Consider the following 20,489-nt stretch of genomic DNA (forward strand, 5'->3'; position numbering starts at 1 on the left):
GGGGGGGAGCTCTCACCACTAAATCGTCGGTAAACGATTTTCCCCACAAAATGGGAGGGGAAGAGTAATACCGCTGACACAGGCCGTTCCGTTCTGGTGCTGGCGTGGCGTGGCGGAGAGCAGACCCTGCCACCCTGCCCGGCTCCATCGGGCTTTGCCTCGCCTGGCCTTGCCCGGGGGTGCTACGCCGGGGAATGCAGCCGCAGCCACAGAAAATCGCTTCACGCAAAACGAAGTCATAATGTTGATCAAAGATGATTCCCTGCGCAAAGGAGGGGGAATGAGAAAAGGAACGGTGGCGGGGACGCATTCGGCCGTGAATAAAGGAGAGGCGGGCGAGGATCCGCGCTGGGCGGTCGAAGCGGGCAAAGCAGCGGGAGGGGAAAAGAGATGGGGCAAAATTTGTAGTGACTGGAGAATTGAATCTCTGGTGGTAATGGGGAGGCAGCTCCGTCTCGGGGGAAAGGAATCTCACTTGGGCTCGGTCGAACCGAGTGGCCCGTCTGTGAGGAAAGAGAATTAGCAAGGGATAGCACGCACGTTACGAAGTAACGTGGCGGAAATGGTAATGGGGGGGGGGGGGGGAACAAGGTAGAATAAAAAGAAAGTGGTGCTATCACGGGATTTATATTATTATACTTCCAATGAAAACATACAGAAATATGGAAAATGGCTGCCATGGTTCGTAACAGTAGGCAATGATGGTGGTAACTTTTACAAATTAAAAAGAAAACAAAATTAAAGTAAGATTAAATTAACATCCTGAAGATGAAATTTAAACAGTGGTGACTAATGAAGCTGAAGTACAATGTAGAATACAGACAGGGTAAGAAGGAGAAACAATGATTGGACTCCAACTGTTATTATGACTAGACTAGGACTAGAGGGCAAATAATATGCCTCCATGCATTTTCCTGAAAATGATTGAGAAAACAGTCAAAAGTGAGGGGCTAAAATTAAGGTTAGTGTTTTCAATTTATTAGATGCATCCACATACGTCAGTAGAGATTTACTATTTGTTTTGCCTATTTGTCATACTGTAATTTGATTTAACTGGGCGACTAACTTTAATAATAGAAACAGAACAAACTAGTTTTAGTTCTATTTTGTTAAAGGTGACTTCTATGGTCTCTTTAGTATGCGGTTGGGTAGTTAATCTCTGATAAAATTTACTCAACAAATATAACTAAGCCAACATATTGAGAATTACTTAACATGAAACTTGACAATCATTACCCTGATGAATCTACATTGTCCTCCTGATGAAGAGCCACTCATGCAACTTTTATATTGACAATTAACAGAATAACATTGCAATTAAGAGCACTAAAGATGAACAAAATATTCCTAGAGTAAACCTTTTGATGATGGACAAACCGACCTAACAAAACAAGCCTTGTACAAAATACATTTGCTCATGTAGTATATATTGTCGTCTAATTCACAAGTATCGGATCACTTCAATTGTATAAGACAGTAGATGCAGAAAATGATTCCTATAAACCTAAAAGACGAACACACATCTCTGCACATCACCAAGCAGCAAGCCTTACCAATACAACAGTCAATGAAAATTGGCATGTAGGTAGACACTACAAATTCAAGACCTTCTTAGTCTCAGTTTAAAATAAGAACAGGCTTTTGACCATCTTCAAAAGTAAACAAACCCAAAAGCTTTGATATGAGCTTTTCCATTGCATAAACTTCTTTACAAAATAAGCAAAATTTTCTATTATTTAGTTTCTTTTATTTTTGAAGAAACCTTGAGAATTCTAAAATAACCACTTGCATAAGCGTTTTGAGCGTTTTAACTAATGTTGATAGATCTTGGTGCATTCAAAATATTCTTCTGTTATGGAGGCACCAGCATGTTAAGTTTAGCACATAGTAGGAAAGGAATTAAAATATGCCTCAACCTACAGTCTAAAATAACACTCCATAAATAGGACAAGATCTGAGAGTGAGTACAAGAGCTTGTACCTAACTATCTATAGCATCTTATATATTATGACTACCTTTATCATGAGAGCTTACCTCCCTAACAACACAACTAGCTCAAAGAACACATTGGGATTAGCATACTTTCAGCTGATTAGTAACAATAAAAATAACTGTACAGTTATTAAAATAAAGTCTAAAAGAAAACAGATATACATAATGTGGCATACCAATCAAATTAGGGTATGCACAATACCTACATCTAAGTATCGAAGTGTACAAAATATAACTGATTATACTGTTATTGCTCACCAAGAACTTCAAGCTGCTTTGGAATTTAGCTGCCTTGCATCCACACCACGATGGAGAGAACCTCTCTACAATGTGATCCAAAACTTTAGGCCAACATTAATTTTGACATGTAAGAATGAAGATAAGAGGCTCGAGAGCAGAACAGTCTCTTCAACAAACATCATGACCCCCTTTTTTTTTCATCCGCTATCAGCAAGCAAAGTCAAGCATCAAGTGAATTTTGTGCCATGGAAGGCTCACGCACAACACTTCAGTTGAGAAAATACCGCTAAATACTAGTGGGAAATTAAAAATAAGTGTGCAAAAGAAAAAAAAAATGTTAGGAACTGTCCATACCTACAGATTCAGAAAATATTGAAAAAAATATAGACAGGAACACAAAGTTTCCCTCCTTTTGCATTTTAATATAGTTCTGGCATGGAAGTCAATAAGCCTCATCTTCTGCAAATAAAGTTTCTTAGCCTACAGAGGGGGGTAGAAATTTGTACCTTGACCCTGCATTGATCAAGAAAAATCATTAAAAAAAAAAAAACAAGAAAATATCTTTGGTTTTAAACCTCACTGTTGCCACAATCATGAAAAAACAGGCTTGAGATTATATACATAAACTGTAACAAGGTAGCAGTACCCTAAGTCTGTCAAACTATGATGTCCTGCATTTTGTCCAAAATATATGAACCCACATATCCACAACACAAATACAAAACAAAACTCTCAATTTTTAAATGTTTTAATACGTATGTACTTGGAATTTGAAATGCTGTGTTTTTCAATGGCCTCAGTGCTGAAGCTAAGAGTTACAATAATAAAATGCAGCACAGAGTTAAAATACACAAGCATATTCTCAGCAGACTAAATATCAAATAAGAGACAAGAAGAGACGTAATGCTACAACTTGTAAGTAACAACTAAAATATAGGATAAATACTTCAAGCAACGTGCCATGAATGAGATTCAACAGTACGGTAGTTTTGAAAATCTACACAATCTTCAAGATTGTCAGTTTGGTCGTAACCTCAATAAAATATGGGTTAATACTTAAAAATGAAGAGACCTCCACTGGCACTGAGAGTCTTTGTCAACTTACCAAGTTAATGACAAAAAAAAGTTTAACAAAGAAAATAAAGTTAGTATGTGTTAAGTAGATGTCTTTCAGTACATCATCTACCTTAGATTAAGCGAATTCTATTAATCTATATTATGGTCTTGATACACAAACACAAATAAAAGAACGTAATATTGAGTTAGTTGACAAAGCAAATTATGAAACCAAGTCCATATCTACAAACTTTAAGGAAAATAAGAATACAAACTCCTAGCAAAGTGCCTAACTGCCTGCATTAAGAGCTTCACTTGTGAAGCGGGAAAATACGGGCAAAACAATATTTTCAGTAAACACAAACAAATTGGAGTGTTTTCAGATCACATGTTTGTATGTTAAAATGAATTGGCTAAGGTGAGGACTTCGTTAAAATCTGTTGCGTTTCATGTTTCCATAAGACAAATAAATTATGAACTAGCACCCCAAACTCGCAACAGCCTTAATTAAGAAAAAAGATTTTGACAATACATTAAATTTTTAACCTGGTTCCTCAAAATGAAAAGACTTTGATTTTGCTTTGGCAAGAGTAGATGCAGATACCGTAGGATCTAAAATAAATTAATGTCAGTCTAATGAATCAGCACAACTTCCTAGTTCATATAATAAAATCCTGGAAATACAAAGGGAAATGGAAATAGCTACCTAAATCCAGAGATCATGATATCATGCCCCAAAATCAGACCTAGCAGATTTGAAACCAGAAAAACCTACAAATACTGCATTTACTTGAAGAGAAAAGATCCAACGTGACATGACAAATGTACTACGAAAGATAATCAAGCAAGGTTGTATCTCATCTATAAAATTGTATTTTGATAGCATTGCTCATAAAACAGGAAGAGAATTGGTAAATATGACAAAGGTTATATGACTAAATAATTGTTTTGTGGTACATGCAGCCACTTTCAAGATCACAAACCAAGAGCAAGAACCTTTCTGATGATCATTTAAAAGCCTGAGTAAAGATGTAGGGTACAGTAATAAATAAGTAAAAGGAATAAAACAAGCTGAATATTAAAATTAAGTAGAGTACAATAGTATTGCGTTAAGAGTAAATAAAGATGGCAAAAGGCAAGTAGACATTACTTCAATTATCGTACATACTGCATATAATAATCCAAGTCACGAAAAAGGTAACACAATGAATAATATATACTATTTTGAAAACTTGTAATCCTGTAAATGCAAAGAAAATAGAACAGATTTGTTGAGCTGATCAACATTAGACAAAACTTCCGTGATGGCTTTTGTGCGGATCTTGTCAGTCTTTTTCAGCAGTGGTATTCACAACCATCTACAATACTCCTTCCATGTAGCTAGTATCCAAACTTTGAATAAGGGTGCGTAAAAATGCCATTTCTTTACGGGCATTATCAAAAATTACCCTAGGATCTTCTGAAGTGCAGCGCAAACAGTTAGGTGCCATGACCATGGCAAGATTACTGGCATCCATCTTTGTAACCTGAACCACTTCTGGTCTTGCATATATCTAATAAAAACAGACAAAAAAAAACACAAAATCAAAATCAGTCTACATCGTTGAGGAGATTTTAGCAAATTTAGACAGTACAGCATGATTTTTATGAAATAAAGTAATTATTGAGCTCACCTGAAGGAAACGAATGAGATAGGACAAAACAAGACGGTTTAGTTCTGGGAGACGCTGCACAATTGCTATTGCTTTTTCAGGTTGGTCATGGAAATTAACACATTCATTATAAAGAGCATCTGGTATAAGTGGTTCGTACAGCTCCCTGTACCACAACTTCAGGAGAGATGCAGGAGCATGCGCATCAGTGGAAGCATCCTGAGGCAGTTCCCAATGGTCTAAACGAGACTTAAGGGCTGTCACTTCATCAACATCAGCAGAAACTCTGTAAAAGGGAACAAAATATGTAACAGCATGTACTACAGACACACACTATACACAAAGACAATTACATACACAATAAGGATCAAAGCCCTTCAACTTGGAATATTTACCTGAAAATCCCTTCCGTTCGAGCTCCATCAAGCCTTAGCACTTCTTCAGATAAAGCAGTTTGCACCCAAGGAAGTTTGCGGTGTGGAAACCGTTCCCTTTGAACTTGCATAACTTCCTGAAGTGTGTTACCAAACATACTTGGACGAAATATTTGAATCTGAGAAAAGTTTAATGATTTAAGAGTTAAATTTTATTAAAATAAACTGGGTAACATTGAGAAAAATAAAATTATTACATACCCTTGCTTGATCAATTTCCTCTACAGAAGGTTTTCTTGGACTTCTTTTCCCACTAACACCAATACGATCAAGTCGCTTACAGGCAACAGTTGCATAGTGACTGATTTGTACATGAATAGGCCATTTTCCAACTTCAGGGAAATCGAAACTAGGATCACGGTGACGATTCATATAACCATCAAGGTATGATTGGAACTTGGGTGATGGTGGGAAGAATGCCAAACATATAGCCATTAACTCCCAGCCTCTACGCAAGCTTTCTCTGAACATGGAAAGAAGGTATTAAAGTTTAAGGTATAAAGTTTGGTAAATCTACATGTGTAATGTAGAGTTGTATTGACAAAAACCTTTGAATAGACAACTTACCTCCTCGGATTTTCAGTTGTTTGACGACATATTTGTATGTACAGTTCATCTCTTAGGGCAGGTTTGCCATATCCTATATTGCAAATGTCCAGAGCTACACTATTTAGTGTCATTCCAACCTTAGCTTTTCGGTCACTCATATATATTTGAATCAACTTGAACAATTCACAAGCATCTTTCTTCAAAGCTTTATCAGAAAGCACAAGCATAGTTTTCCTGATAGGATCCTGTAGAGAATAAGTAAAAATTCAGCAGTTAATAACAGACAACCATTTAGAATTACAGTAGTGTCGTTATATTTAAAAAACTACACTCAGGAATCCTAAGTTTGGTCTTGTTACCTTTGACCATGAGAGCATATCTCTGACAGAAAATTTCTTTCGAAAGATACCCTTTTTGTGAATGTTAAGATTGTCTTGAGCATACTTTTCAATGTCACTATCAGATGCTTGTTTCTTTTCTCGATTGAGTGCAGAGCGAGACACCTGGAAACAAAACAACCAATTGATTACCTCTTCCCAATAATATCCATATTCTTATCATTTTAGATTACAGAGTAGGTTATTTTAAAGTGTTGAAGCTGTTGGTGGTGGAGAGGGGGGAAGAAATTAATTAATTAATAGGAATAAAGTTAAACAAGTTTTGACTCAATAGATTCTAAATCTGTAACATAAGTACTCATTTGCAAGCTACATGTTTCTTACTAGGTAAACCCATCTGATTAAGTAGACAAATTTATTCCATACCAATATTTACCCGTTTCTCAAATGATATTTCTTTTTCTTTTTCTTCAAAATTCCCACTAGCTATTGCTATTGATAAAGTACGCAAAGCCTCAAAGCTGTTGTGATCTTGTTAACAGTAATGTGTACCCAAAATGCATGCAAAAAAGCTCCATGTAAGCAAACCTAGCAAGACTTTGTACAAATAGTAATCTATGTAATATGTAATACTGTTTTAGGAAAAAGTACCAGAAATTATCCAGAAAATGTCACTATTTCAGGATCATATTGAAATGCATATGATGACTCAAGTTGTACTCCACTGTGAGCAATTCAGTAGTGACTTATTATGGCTTGACTTTATTAAAAGGACAAGCACTGCAACATACTACAAACAAATACTATTTCAAATAACCTGCCATTTCATGGTAGCTGTAAAATATAATTTAATTTACAGCTTAACAGGCTTAAGTTAGATAAGTGCAAACCTCATTCCAGTGCCAGCTTGGCCAAATATTTACAGACTATCATTATAGGGTGCAAAAGCGCATTGTTTAAGGAGTTATGCACCGTGGGAGGGATTGCAATTTATCTGTACCTGACACATTTGGACTGACACGGGCCCGCCAATCACTGGAAGGTACGCCTTGGGAAAAACAAAGGAGTGGGCAGGGCATGGCAGGGCAGGGGACCGGGGTACAGAGGGAGCTGGAGAGATCGGTAGTGATATTGGACGATGATAGCAACAAACAGTTGGAGTGTGAAATAGAAAGGGCCTTGGGGACGAGGGGCAACCAGGATCAGACTGAGGGGAAAGAGGACCAACGGCAAACTGTAAAAATAACAGAAAAAATATGTGGATGTTTTAAAAAAAAAGAAAACTTAAACAGGGATGGTGCGGGAGTAGAAAGTAATGAAAATGGTGTAATTCTGACTCGCCAAAAACTTCCATATGAAAAAAAAAAAACACTAAAAAACAAATTAAAATATGAATGAAAGTAAAAGTGAATTCCATAAGATACTACATAGTGGTAGCATGCTCTTATGTTATGCAAGATTCTCAGCTTTGATAGTCTACACATACATTCTGCTCTAACGGATTTTAATTGAAAGAAAAAAACTTCATCTACATTAATTTTAGCTCTTGCAAGTAATTCACCAGACATTGAGTATTACCTCATGACGTTCCATAATTGGGGAGTACAAGGCAGGTGGAGGTGGAAGAGGTGCATCCTTCTTTCGTTTCAATGATGCATGGACAGTTTCTTGGGGAGCACTTTGTGGTAAATTAAGAGCACCTGCCAAACAAAATTATGAAAAAAATAAAAAATAGATTAAAACCTGGTGTGAGTGTACAAGTACATATCTACATGTCTAAGGATATTGTAGTTATACGAGAACAAGATTTCTGTTAGATGAATCAATACATACCTGGTCTCTGATTAGATTGCAGGCTTCCATGAGCAGTCATACCAGTATTATAGTAAAGGCCTGAACTGCCAGAGGCCATCCTTGCTTCATGACCATCAACATAGTCGGGCATTTGTGGATCAGCTAAAAGATACATGCAATATATATCAATAAACAAGCCAAAATAAAAGATAATGTTAAAGAAGTTTTCAATTTGTATTTTGGCTTACAAGGCAAGTACTTCCTATGAGAAACATAACTATTGTCCTCGTCATCATCATCATCGTCATCATCCTCTTCCTCTTCCAAGTAGTTGCTATCATCCAAATATTCCTGCGAACTGGAGTCACCCTGGTTGCTCATTCCCTCATCATCAGCAAATTCATCGCTATCATCTTCGGGTCGAGACCTTGAAAGTCGATCCTCATCATCAGAGTGGAGAGAATCAACTTCTTCATTTAATGGATCTCCAAATCGATAACAGCCTGAACAGAAACAACACAAGAAACATAACAACTTTTAGTACATTGATAACAAGTATATATATACAGCATGTACTTTCAAATATTTATACCTGAGAGTTTGGCTTGTTCTAAAATGTACTGCTGTAATGGCAGCAGATGAGAATGCTTCTCTGAATCCATAATATATGACGGGTAGTCAACATTGGAATAGAGGGGTGAGTTATTGTCAGCATCAGATTCAGACATATATTTATTATTACCATTGTTCCTGAAAATTAGATGGGTTGATATTAATAAAAACAACACATATTTATAATAAAAATAAGCCACAAAATCAAAACTAGGTACAAAGATATCATGCAAACCATTGTTAGACGGTATTAAAGAGGTTGTGATAACAACCGAGACAAAAAGATACCGGAATATCACACAAAAACAAGAATCCGCCACCATTAATTACATTAGTAGCAATTCAGACTTTTTAATACTTCCCATGTGATGGGTCCACATGGGGTTTCAGCCCGAATGGAAAGTGTTACATTGCTACACTCATACTAGGAATTTTGATACAGTTAGTCCTTAAAACTGTACCAAACACACAATTTAAACAACCTCCTCCTTTCTACAACTGTAGGTTAACATACTGCATCATACAACAATCAACAAGAATCTTTTTTTTTAATGCAAGACACCATGCTTAGGGAAAAGCCTACAGACTACTAATTTATGGCTAATGAAAGTAAATCTCCAAATTAAATACATTAAAGAGAGGAGCAGAAACATGCCTTAGCAATGCATTAGAAAAGACAGGATGGATAGTAGTGACAAAAGGCATGCACAAAAAAACATATTTGCGGCCAAATCAAGGATGGGACAATACTAACGTGCTAGAAGATCTGTCTGAGGCGGCAACTACAGCTCTGGATTCTCGGGTAGCAGCAACACTTGTCTTGGGTTCCTTGGTACTTGTAGCACTATTTTTAGATTCTCTGGATTCAGCAATGGTTTTGGTTCCACTGCGATCCCATGATTTCGGCTTCAGCTGAGTGTCTCTGCTTCCTCGGTTTTCATGGGTATTTCTTTCAGATTCCCAATACTGATGTATATCAAGTTTGTTTTGGGGTTCTCTTACATCTCTTCCTTGGGTTGTAGTCTTCACATCTCGAATGTCTCTTGAAAAGCTGGAATCTCTTGAGTCTTTGGTACTTTTTGCTGTTTTATGGGATTCCCGGGATTCTTTTGAATCTCTTGCATCCTTGGGCTCCCAAGAGCGTATATCTCTTTCAGTATTATTTCTTGGCCTACGTTCTCTACTATCATATGGATCCTTATACTCAGGGGCTATGCTAACAGCAACATCTTTATGAGGAACTCTCAATTCCCACACATCCTTCATGGCCTTCCCTTCGATCTCTTGTGGGGCTTTTCCGCCAAGATTTCTTGATTTACTTCCAGATAAATCTCTCTCACTAACTGAATATTTTGCATCCTGCTTGTGTATGGAGATTGAAGCATCCTTTGATTTCTTCATATCCCTTTGGTCTTTCGGTTCTCTACTACTAAGTTGTTTCTCCTTGGCAACCTGGTGGTCTTTGGTCTTCTTCAGATCTTCAAAAGCTTTCCTCATTTCTCGAGCACTTTGAGGTTCTCTTTCAGGAGGATATGTTGCTTTACCATGTGATGGAGTCCTGATGCTTGCACGAGGAGACAATGGAGATATAGCAGGAGGGGAAGCAGAGAGTGACAGTGATGCACTTGATTCATCATCACTGCTAGAAATTTCTCCAGTGTTTTTACTACGAAAGCTGGCACCAGTAGCTGGACTGCGTCGGGTTCGGGAGTGGGAAGACGAACTGTGAGAGGAATGCGGAAGTTGTGAATGATGAGGGCGTGTCACAAAGGATTTACGGGACATGTTAGGAGTAGGGAGTGCTGGATGCTCGGCGGTACTGTGATGGTATTTCCTGGTCAACATAATTGGGAAATGCACATGCAAAATCAAACAAAAGCAAGAACAATAACAGGAATTAGCAAATACCCATAAAATACAAGCTACACTGCCATTTCATTAGGTGCATGCATACAATTGTAAGCTAAAAATTATTATCAGCAAATGACACTGAATAAAAACAAGTATATCAGCTATCAAATAAAAAATAAATACTGTATGAAATGCTTCAAAATTAGAAAGGCTCTGGTAAAATTTTAAATTTTGAGACATCACAATCCTGATGTTCTAATTGCACTAATACCACAAGCAAAAATACAAAAACAAAACTTTGCAACAAATAATGTCACAAATAAAAAGGTTGTCTTCTTTAAAAGAATAATAAGAATAAAGCAACAAAGAACATACAGGTTTCAAACTTTCTATCTATGCATACACCTACCATATCAAGTAAGAGAGATATGAATGTGCGACAATATCTTCAACAAAACAATCATTCAAGCAATTACAAAAAATAATAAAAATATATATAAGTAAATATATATGATTAAGAACCTAGCTTGGAATCGGAACAAGAACTTATTTGCGTGCAACAACAAGCACTGGCAGTAGTGTAAATGATGCAAATTTTACGTACCTCCTAGTTTGAGGGGTGGACTCTACAGAACGAATCGCCACTGGATTCATGAAATATTTCTCGTGCATAGAGTCATCTTCATCTCTATCACCATCCCTTTCTCTTTCTCTCTCTCTCTTTTGCATGAAGCTGTAACTCCTCGCCAACTGGCTAGGGGTAGGAACTTTGTGTCGTCCATCATAGCTAAAAGCTCCTCCAGCTGAAAAAAAGAGACAGTTAGTCAAAGTCTAATCAGTCGAGAAAAACGTGAGTAGGTGAGTAAAACTGTGCACTTTAAGTTCATACCTGCAGTAATGCATTCAACATCAAAACTGCGTTGCTTAGGTAAATTCTGTGTTTGAGGCGGATCTCTTCCTGAAGACCCACTTGGAAGAAGCCCATACTTGTCAAGACTTCCTTTCTGGTACTATATTTTATTTAATCATCAAAATAGATAAAATCAGTTGAAAGTCAGAGAAATCTATTAAAATTCTTATAATAAACTTAAACTCATACCTGCTGCTGCGAATTCACCTCTCCTAGAGGTTTCTTTTTGAATAAAGGAGTGCTAGTGGAGGCAGCAATTGGTCGCAGCCCAAGTCGGTCGGGTCTTTCTTTCTCAGGGCGATCAGAGCGTTCAGATTTCTCAGTCCATTCATTTCTCTCGGCATGGTCCCTTCTATCTCCAACTTCCGACCGTTGAGTTCTTTCTGAACGATCACTTCTATTGGTTTGATGAAGGGGTGACTCGTTCATGCGATAACCACTTGATTCTAGTGATGTCCTACTATGGGAGACTGAGCTTGAGTCGCTCGATCTTCCAGAATCCTGTGTAAGAAGCAACGAATAACATTGATCGAATTTTAAGGAAGAAATGAGAAGAAAACTATACTTCACGAAGACAAGACCATACCTGTGATTGGGCTGTTCTACTTGGCCACGGATGGTGGCTTGAAGTGGAGCCTGTGCCTGTGGCTGTAGAGCGCTCTCTCTCTCTATTCTCTCGTTCATTCCTATCAGATGGACGATCTCTTTCAGATCTTCTCTCCTTTTCACTACGGTGGTCCCATTCGTGCCCTCTTTCCCTTTCTTGCATCTTCTCCCTTCTATCTTTTTCAGTTCTCCTCTCTTTTTCAATTCGCCTTTCTCTGTCTTTGTCTCGATCCATTCCTCTGTCCCTCTCCCAATCAGCAATTGGATTACGGCTATCAGATATCAAATCTCTCTCAGCAGATCTTTCTTTACTCGATTTTTCATGTTTTTCTTTATCAACATGAGATGATTGAGAATGATGTGCATGATGTTTGTGATGGTAATGATGATGATGGTGAGGTCTCCTGTTCATGTGTGGAGATGCCAGAGGCGAGGTCTGAGTTTCACTATTGACTGAATTTTTGACAGACTGCATACTGCGTGTACTGAGACGAATGGCTTCATTTCGTTTGGGCTCCTTCAGAAAAAAAGAAGATATTAGAGTTTAGAAATAATAAATTACAACTCAAGCCTTGGAAATTAGGTCAGAAAATTTAACAATCACCATGCCAGATCCTTTGTCATCTCGTCGAGTATGACCAGGTGTTTGTGTCCCAGTTGTTTCCTTGTCAGTCAATGACACTGAGTCGTCAACAACTGGCTCTGTATTCTGTTTTAGGGTCTGAAAAGCAAAATAAAGTACTCAGTTTCAAATAACAAAGTTCCCAACAATTTCAGACGATTCTGTATTAACTTAGTCAATGTCATAAATCAATTACTTACCTGCAGCTTTGCAAGGGGTATAATGTCACAGTTTTGAGGTCGATGCCAGACTGTTTTCTGGGAAGTTGCATTGTAATAATAGAACCTGGATGTATTCTGATCAAACAATTCCCACCACTGGTTGTTGTCTGTCTTTTTTCTGAAATAATATGAAATATTTCAGATAGAAATTATATCTTAATATGCTGACTAAGAAACAAACAAGAAATCAAGAAATTATATTTTTAGAAACTTACACAGGCACACCAGGAGGTGGATCCCAAACACATTCTCCAGTAGTAAGGTTTGCATACATATGCTCCTTGGTGCGAGGCTCGATTATCTCTACCCACTCCATGATGCTGCGAATGAGAAAAAGAGATATAAAATAAGACACATGCCGTACCTAATACTATTTATGAGGAACTGAATAGGACTCCATAAAAAGGTTAGGGTTATTTTCAATAAATTTAATTCAAAGAGGTAGACCTGAGATTGACAGGAGATTATGTATTCATTAACTTGAAAGCAACAAATACAGTCACAATCAATTTTCAAAATTACAAGAAAGAGAAGAAAATACAAAGGAGAATTTATTAGAAGTTTTGTTGTCACGAAAAAGCAGCTTGGTATTCGATATTTATAGGTGCAGGGATTTTGAACATCAAGTGCATGGATGACAAAGGTGATAATAGTGTGAAGGAACTCCGATAAAATCAGAACTCAAAGTAGTTAATTGTCAAAACACTACAAATCCGGATACTGTCATGACTGGCCACAATCGTGGCTAAAAGCCTAAATTAGTTTAAAAGAGCCTCTGTAGTGTTTGGTTAAATCAATAAAAAGAACCAGATGAGGTCCAAGATATCATTTAAAAGTTGCAAAGTGTAGTTGTGGTAAGAAATAAACAAATGTGTAGACGAAACGCATAGGTTCTCCAAGTAATCAATCCCCACCAAGAATCAAACGAACAATTGCTTCCCGTAAGGATGTTAAGTCCCCCAAAATTAAGAGAACAACATAGTGAAGAACAGTATAGTACTTACATGAAAACAGGTGCAAGTCCTCTGGGTAAATAAATCAGAAATTCATAAAGATCACATTTTCATTCATGTTTTACTGACATCCTGTAGTAACAGCCATTTTACATGACCACAATACGCCCATCAGTGTAGTATCCAAAGTGATCAACAAACTGTAAAGAAATGGGATAAGGCAAAATAAACAAGACCACCTCACTGCTAAAAATCTAAAATTAACAAAGATGGATCTTACATTGCAGAAAATTAATTAGTTTTATACTCAAATACGAGGTTTAAACAGTGTGTTGATCGCTTATCCAAAATTTGATTTTGCACCTAGTGTTCAGGAAAGTTGACTATGAGAAATTAAGAGTGCGACAAGCCCCGCCCTTTTTTTCTTGTGGTCTATTTTACCCAACTACGAAAAACTTCTGTTGCTAGATCGATAGTGCAAGTCGCAGCGGGAAACTCAACATTCAAAACCAACAGTGTGTTATTCAATCTAGGAAGGAATTTAAACTCCAATCTTGCAGGAAGAAGTGTGAGTGGTCCGAAGCACGGTTTAGTTGGTTTTCAGTAACTCATGATCTTGTTCCAGGTATGTGTACGGTGGAATGGAATTCATAATGGAAAAAATAAAGTCTCTTACATAAAAATTTTAATGTTTCTTTTAAAACACCTAGTTCACTAACAAGAAAAAATATTTAAATTACATGTAACACAAAATATTTAAAAGGTAGAGCATCACCCTTGATTACTGCTTGTAGCTATAAAAGTTTAAACCCTCCCGTGCACAGTAGGTACATCCTATAAACATGTTAGAACTTGGATTATAACAACTAATTCATCTTAAAAGTAAGTCTATTTTATAAACTTTTGATTAAATACTAAAAAATGCCAATCAGTCTTACAACGGTATGGTCTGTGTTGGCTGATTAAGAAATAACATCAAATGTGAGTCCATTTTTGTGCAGTTCACTTATAATGGAAGTTTTCGCAAATGCCGCACCAGGTGAATAAACTCCACCACGAGATGGCATTTTATCAGATTCATGAAGAATCATAAATGCAGACATGATCAAAGTTGTGCAAGTGGCTCCGTAGCCAGGATTTCTACCACTGACCTGAAAGACAAATCTAGTTAAAGAGAGAAAAAGTACTTAAAAAATTTCAAATTTTGATGCAGGTCTATAAAGCTTACTTTGACAGTAATTTCCTTTGTTGGTGGTCCATCATGAGCATCTAGAGGTTGAGCAGCCTTCTCTTCCCAGCCCTTACCAACCAAGGTGACAGAAAATAGAGTGTTGTTCATAGTTTCTTCAGAGGGTCCTTCATGACTAGCTAATCCAGCTGTGAAAAATTTTGGGTGCTGTAAGAAAATTATGCTCACATTAATGTACTGACAAGTTGCCCAGAGTGAAAATAATAGATCAATATGAAATCACCTTGAGAAGTAATTTACGACTCCAAGAAAACTGGCAAAATGTTGCAAATATTATCCCAAAGAGAATTGTACCAATAGCACTGAGAAGAGATGGCATAGATATGTAGGTATGCACTTGAGCTGGACGCTTCTTATCAACTTCATAAAAGAAGCGTTGAGAGCGCATCATTACGGCGCGATCAGCTCCCAAAAATGGCAAACACCACTTATTGAGAACTTCACTCTTGAACAAAACACCACTGCAAATACAGAAAGATTAATTGCAAAGTTTCAGTTAAATGGATGACATCCTCATACAGGAAATAGTTGTTACCGTGGTTTCAGAACAGGTGTCAGCTTGGGGAGCCGTGTTGGATAAAGCTTTTGACGCAGGGATCTAAGCTCATTTCTGTGGGTTACTCCGTAAACAGCAGATTCATATGTTCCATAATGAAGTGTAGCACCCTAAAACAAATGAAAAAACATATTTAAAAAAGGTAAGGATTTACAAAAGCGTAGCTATTCTAATACTTACGGAAACAGGTCCCTCTATTTTCCCATCAATGTAGGCTTCTGCAGAATTCAGGTCACCTAGGGATAAAAAGGAGCATGAATAACTGAAACAAGACATGTTTTCATCCAACTTAGAGTTTCCATACCTTTGAATTGGTTCTGAAGGAACACCAAGCCCAAATCATCAGGGATGCTGTCAAATCCACAGGCACTGACAATGTAAACTCCCTTTTGATGTGCTGCATCATGATATTCTAACTGCATTTGCTCCATATACTGTTTTATTAAAGAAAATCAGATAACATTAGATATTAATATGTGATGTGTGAAAAGGTAGATTACGGTCAGAAAATAATTACCTGAGGTTCACCACTAACATCCACATGACTAGCACCACCAGCAATACAAGCTTTGACAACTTGCTCCCCCCAATGACGGTATGGGCCACAACAGTTCATTACCACCTTCGCCCGGGATGCCATTGACTCCAAAGACTTAGCATCATCAACGTCAGCAATAAAAACTTCAACAGATGACAAATCTTTACCTGAAAAGTTTTGGAATATCCATTAAGCATTGTTTTTTGATAAATTGAAAATACAATTTTAAGGAATTATAAATAAAATGTAAACCATACGCACCCACTTTCTTCCCAACTGTCTTCAGTAAAGTATTGAGTTTCTCTTTGTTTCTCCCTGCTACTCCCCATGTGCATGGCTTTTGTTCAGAAATCCTGATTAATTCCTGAACAGTGTACTGACCAGTAAAGCCGGTAGCACCGAAGATTATAAAATCCAACCTAGCAGCCATCTGGAAAAATAAAAATGCCACGAGTAGTGAACTTAAAGCTGTTATCATATGATAAAAGGGTCAAAGATTGAATAATCCACAGAGTCACTGTAACAGGCACTAGAGGCTGGGCCGTCACCGCTACGTTGTCGTTGCTAGAAGCAGCAGGCCATATTTCAGATAGTAGAAAACACATGCGTCAAAAAGCATACCGCTCGCTAACCGGAAGACATGAAATATTTAAACCAAACCACCGAACCCTCCGCCGGTACTTTTGTTATATCAAGTTAAGCCAAGCCGAACGCGCAAGCCCAAGCCCAAGCCGAAACTCAAGCCCGATGCGACGGATTTTTCGGATCTAAGTTATGTTTTTAGTGTTTTCAGAGTTCATTTTTACGCGCATTGCCGCAGCTAGTGTGTATTTAAGTGCATTTGTTGGGGCAAGAATTCTGTGTTACTGGCATTACTTTAATCCGAAAAATTCGTCGCATCGGGCTTGAGTTTCGGCTTGGGCTTGGGCTTGCGCGTTCGGCTTGGCTTAACTTGATATAGCATTTGTCGGCCACACCCACGCACCGAGCGTAAAGAACCAAGGAATACAGACTTTGCAAACTACGTCGACTGGCACAATGTCAACACAATAAGCAAGTTTCAGGCCAGTGAAATTAACGCCACGGATGCGTCATACAGTAGTCGCAACAACAAGACCACCAATGTCGGCCGTCGAGGGACAGTACTCACCTTTACTTGGAATGAGCTGCGGGCAAACGAAACTGATAAGCAACTCGACGCTCGACTATAAGCTTGTGCCTGTGAATGAACACTGTCACTTTGCGCAACAGAACTTTATATCCTCCCCTCTTCGTCCCTTCCCTCTTTTGCACGGCTGCCAACGTCCTCTCATTCAGAGTTTCCATCGGGTTGACTTACAACTTACGCGAGACTACGAATAAGCAGTTCTGTAAAATTTAAATTTTAGACAATGTCTATTTTGAGCGAGGATACCATACATACAGTGGCTCCTGCACTCTAGTGATCACGAAACAATTTAAATTAAATTGGTGCAGGTGTGGTAGGACGTGTTTATGACAAATTCAGGGGAATACACATCTGAATATTGTCCAGTCCCCCCTTCTCCCCGCCCCCTCTGCCCCTGCCCCCTCTGTCCGCCATCGCATCGCATCGCTGTGGTCAGTTTACCACAAACAAGCAAGTTATACACGTGTGTTTCGAACTTGATCAAATATGGGTGTGAAAATAGGAAAGAAAAGGAAGCACTTTGTTCAAAATGACTCATCCGATGAAGAAGATCAAGTTGAGTTACCCCCAACAACCAGATCCTCTGACGAACCACCTCCTAAGAAGGTAACATACAAGAAATATATTGTGTAGAAGTTAGGTTAAGACTTTTTAATACATGTGTGTACCGATTATACATCTGTTGCACTGTATCTTTATTATATGTGGGTTCTGAATTAGATCAATAAACTGACGCAGGCAACTTTGTTCTTGGATTGCTCTTCTCATTGTGTGTTGATATCTACTTTACAGTCAAAATGGATCAACAAACAGCGAGTACTTGTTTTTGCTGCCAGAGGAATAAACCACAGAGACAGACACCTTATGGCTGACCTACGAACGTTATTGCCTCATTGCCGCAGTGAGAACAAAATAGAAAGAAGAGAAAATCTATTTGTTGTGAACGAGGTATATTATTTAATTATACTTCTTGTCTCTCTCTTCCTGTCTCTCTGAGATCAAGAATATTCATTTGTTATCACCATTTCCAAGGTTTACGTCCAATTATTTGTTCGCAGGTGTGTGAAATGCGGAACTGCAACAAAGCAATTTTGTTAGAAGGACGTCTTCACCGAGACCTCTACATGTGGCTGGCAAATGCATCTAATGGACCTTCAGCTAAATTTTTGGTTGAGAATGGTTGGGACATTTCCTTTTTATTTTACAATTTGATTTGACTGTACTTTTATATGTTATATTCATTAGTATCTCTGTCTTATTACAGTGTATACCATGGCAGAACTTAAATTAACAGGCAACTGTTTAAAAGGAAGCAGACCACTACTATCATTTGACAAGAGCTTTGATGAGGAACCTCACTACCTTCTGTTAAAAGAACTTTTAACTCAGGTATGAGAAGCTATGCCCTATTCCAAACTGTTGTGTGAAAATATCTACCGACCTCTGCCCATGTGGGCTTGTCAGTGCCATTGTGTAGATTGAATTTTCGGCGCGTATCATGGCAGTCTGTTCTATGGTAGTTTGGAAATAGCCTGTAAGCTTATTCTAACTGTTATTCTGTTGTAAGCTACAATTTGGTATGTATTATTTTCCAGATCTTTGGCACACCAAATGGCCATCCTAAGAGTCAGCCTTTTGTTGATCATGTTCTCACTTTTTCAATCCTTGACAATCGTATCTGGTTTCGTAACTATCAGATTTTGGCTGAAGATGGTGCTCTTGCTGAAATTGGTAAATTTCTATACCTGTTAGTGATGTTTTTTCTGCCTGTTGTTAAAGGTAGTTGTTTTGTAATCTTTATTTTGGCGCTTGCAGGTCCGAGATTTGTTTTAAATCCTATCAAAATATTTGATGGTAGCTTTGGTGGGGCCACTCTGTGGGAAAATCCTCACTATGTATCCCCGGCAATGGTAAGATATTTCTCAATTAAACCTCATTTTATCAAGGGACTTTAGCTTTGTCAATGGTTAAAGTTAGGACAAAAGTTTAAGTTTCAATTTTAACTTTTGACAAGTACATATTGTATCTACTTGTTATCAGTTAATTTCTATTATTTTTCTATAGTTTTTAGTTCAGCATTCATGTTACAGACCTGCAAAATAGCTGGATAGAATAGTCAACCCGCACTGAGTGTTGCTGTACTTTTTGTTTCGTACTTATGTCATTGGTTTTTGTTGCATTTGCATTAATTAACAAACTCCCTGTAACATCTTGTTTTGGTGTTACTGCCCAATATTTGTTTTCTTCGAAGTTTTTTTAAGTTACGGATCTGTTAATTTAATGCCAATTTTAAATAGTTTCTATCATTTCTTTTCTCTTTTTTAGCACCGAAGGCTCATGAACAAAAGTGCAGCCTCCAAATATCTTGGTAGAGTCACTAAGAAGGCCTACCATGAACTCAACAAGCCAGGCAAAACTTATGGTATCAATGATGATGATGATATATTTGTGGGTGATGCCTTTGAGAAGGCAAAAGAAATTCTTGTCAAAGAAAAAGAACAAGAAGAAAAAGTGGCTGAAGTGGCTGAGAAAACCAACAAACCCATTAAGAAAAAAAAGTCAATTCCGAAAGGAAAGCCAAAAGCCAAGAAGTCGGATGTAGAGGTATCTCCGAAGTCTCCAAAAACACCAAAGTCTCCCAAGTCTAATGGTATTTCTCCTAAGGGAAAGAAAGGAGCAACAGACAAGTCTACATTAAGTAATTCTAAAAAGGCTAAAGATAGGAAAACTGATGATGCAAAAACAGTAAGTAAGGTCAAAAAAGGTAAAGTCAAGGTGAAGAAAGCAAAGAAACAAGTTCAGAATGAATGACATATCAAAGTGTTTGTCAGCAAGATCTTTGGAAAGAGTGCTTGTTGCTATTGATGCATATTGTGAATGAAGTTGTGAGATAAATGTGATATTGCTACATGACTTGTAATTATTTTTTTTGTTAAGATTCCTCATGTCTTAAGAGTTGAAAATTGTGAAACCAAAGCTATATCCAATCACGAGACACACAATATGCGCTCAGCACAGTGCGGAAATCGGTGTTTATTTGTGCAGCTGAGGGAGTCAAGGTGTTTCACATCTTGGTTCTCTACTGAGGTAGATTAGCATGAAATAGATTTGTTGGAAACTTAACGGATATACAGTTTAAGTTGAGGCA

The 20,489-nt window shown here is 37.7% G+C and overlaps 3 protein-coding genes across 6 annotated transcripts; 1 reads left to right on the forward strand and 2 right to left on the reverse strand.

Annotated features, from left to right (window-relative positions):
- Positions 1-611: 611 nt before the first annotated feature.
- On the reverse strand, positions 612-14,205 carry LOC113213923 (zinc finger CCCH domain-containing protein 13). 4 transcript variants are annotated; one of them, XM_052271111.1, is made up of 21 exons: positions 14,111-14,205; positions 13,882-14,030; positions 13,093-13,197; positions 12,857-12,995; positions 12,639-12,755; positions 12,015-12,551; positions 11,618-11,929; positions 11,408-11,528; positions 11,123-11,321; positions 9,422-10,390; positions 8,648-8,805; positions 8,304-8,558; positions 8,095-8,217; positions 7,840-7,961; positions 7,262-7,495; positions 6,283-6,426; positions 5,942-6,168; positions 5,576-5,837; positions 5,336-5,493; positions 4,962-5,226; positions 612-4,841 (listed from the first exon to the last, which is right to left on the reverse strand). In XM_052271111.1, the coding sequence occupies exons 3-21, from the start codon at positions 13,191-13,193 to the stop codon at positions 4,647-4,649; spliced, it is 4,638 nt and encodes a 1,545-aa protein (XP_052127071.1). In that variant the 5' UTR covers positions 13,194-13,197; positions 13,882-14,030; positions 14,111-14,205; the 3' UTR covers positions 612-4,646. The 4 variants fall into 4 exon arrangements, with proteins under 4 accessions (XP_052127071.1, XP_026288937.1, XP_052127072.1 ...); XM_026433152.2 differs by having other exon boundaries at positions 9,422-10,501; XM_052271112.1 differs by lacking the exon at positions 9,422-10,390 and having other exon boundaries at positions 14,111-14,202.
- Positions 14,206-14,498: 293 nt separating this feature from the next.
- LOC113213949 (saccharopine dehydrogenase-like oxidoreductase) lies at positions 14,499-17,469 on the reverse strand. Its single transcript, XM_026433178.2, has 9 exons — positions 17,324-17,469; positions 16,435-16,603; positions 16,153-16,340; positions 15,940-16,069; positions 15,816-15,871; positions 15,615-15,745; positions 15,303-15,540; positions 15,059-15,226; positions 14,499-14,981 (listed from the first exon to the last, which is right to left on the reverse strand). Exons 2-9 carry the CDS (start codon positions 16,601-16,603, stop codon positions 14,793-14,795), a joined length of 1,269 nt encoding a protein of 422 aa, XP_026288963.1. The 5' UTR covers positions 17,324-17,469; the 3' UTR covers positions 14,499-14,792.
- A 265-nt stretch (positions 17,470-17,734) lies between these two features.
- LOC113213960 (ribosome biogenesis protein BRX1 homolog) lies at positions 17,735-20,254 on the forward strand. The gene is made up of 7 exons (XM_026433190.2): positions 17,735-17,947; positions 18,134-18,289; positions 18,400-18,520; positions 18,606-18,730; positions 18,937-19,072; positions 19,157-19,251; positions 19,667-20,254. The coding sequence occupies exons 1-7, from the start codon at positions 17,828-17,830 to the stop codon at positions 20,150-20,152; spliced, it is 1,239 nt and encodes a 412-aa protein (XP_026288975.1). The 5' UTR covers positions 17,735-17,827; the 3' UTR covers positions 20,153-20,254.
- The last annotated feature ends 235 nt before the right edge of the window (positions 20,255-20,489 follow it).

This window comes from Frankliniella occidentalis, unplaced genomic scaffold (assembly GCF_000697945.3).
Source record: "Frankliniella occidentalis isolate FOCC.00 unplaced genomic scaffold, Focc_3.1 Scaffold150, whole genome shotgun sequence".
NCBI classification, from domain to species: Eukaryota; Metazoa; Arthropoda; class Insecta; order Thysanoptera; family Thripidae; genus Frankliniella; species Frankliniella occidentalis.

Bases quoted from the DNA above. Each gene is read 5' to 3' on its own strand.
- LOC113213949 (XM_026433178.2), bottom strand. From the start codon at position 16,603: ATGGCTGCTAGGTTGGATTTTATAATCTTCGGTGCTACCGGCTTTACT. The intron at 16,070-16,152 runs GTAATTATTTTC...TTAATAAAACAG, and splicing joins ATGTTAGTGGTGAACCTCAG to TATATGGAGCAAATGCAGTT. The intron at 15,227-15,302 runs GTGATTTCATAT...ATTTTCTTACAG, and splicing joins GTCGTAAATTACTTCTCAAG to CACCCAAAATTTTTCACAGC.
- LOC113213960 (XM_026433190.2), top strand. From the start codon at position 17,828: ATGGGTGTGAAAATAGGAAAGAAAAGGAAGCACTTTGTTCAAAATGAC. The intron at 17,948-18,133 runs GTAACATACAAG...TCTACTTTACAG, and splicing joins ACGAACCACCTCCTAAGAAG to TCAAAATGGATCAACAAACA. The intron at 18,290-18,399 runs GTATATTATTTA...ATTTGTTCGCAG, and splicing joins ATCTATTTGTTGTGAACGAG to GTGTGTGAAATGCGGAACTG.
- LOC113213923 (XM_026433152.2), bottom strand. From the start codon at position 13,193: ATGGAGTGGGTAGAGATAATCGAGCCTCGCACCAAGGAGCATATGTAT. The intron at 11,930-12,014 runs GTATGGTCTTGT...CTTCTTACACAG, and splicing joins GTAGAACAGCCCAATCACAG to GATTCTGGAAGATCGAGCGA. The intron at 5,838-5,941 runs GTAAGTTGTCTA...TTCCATGTTCAG, and splicing joins ACAACTGAAAATCCGAGGAG to AGAAAGCTTGCGTAGAGGCT.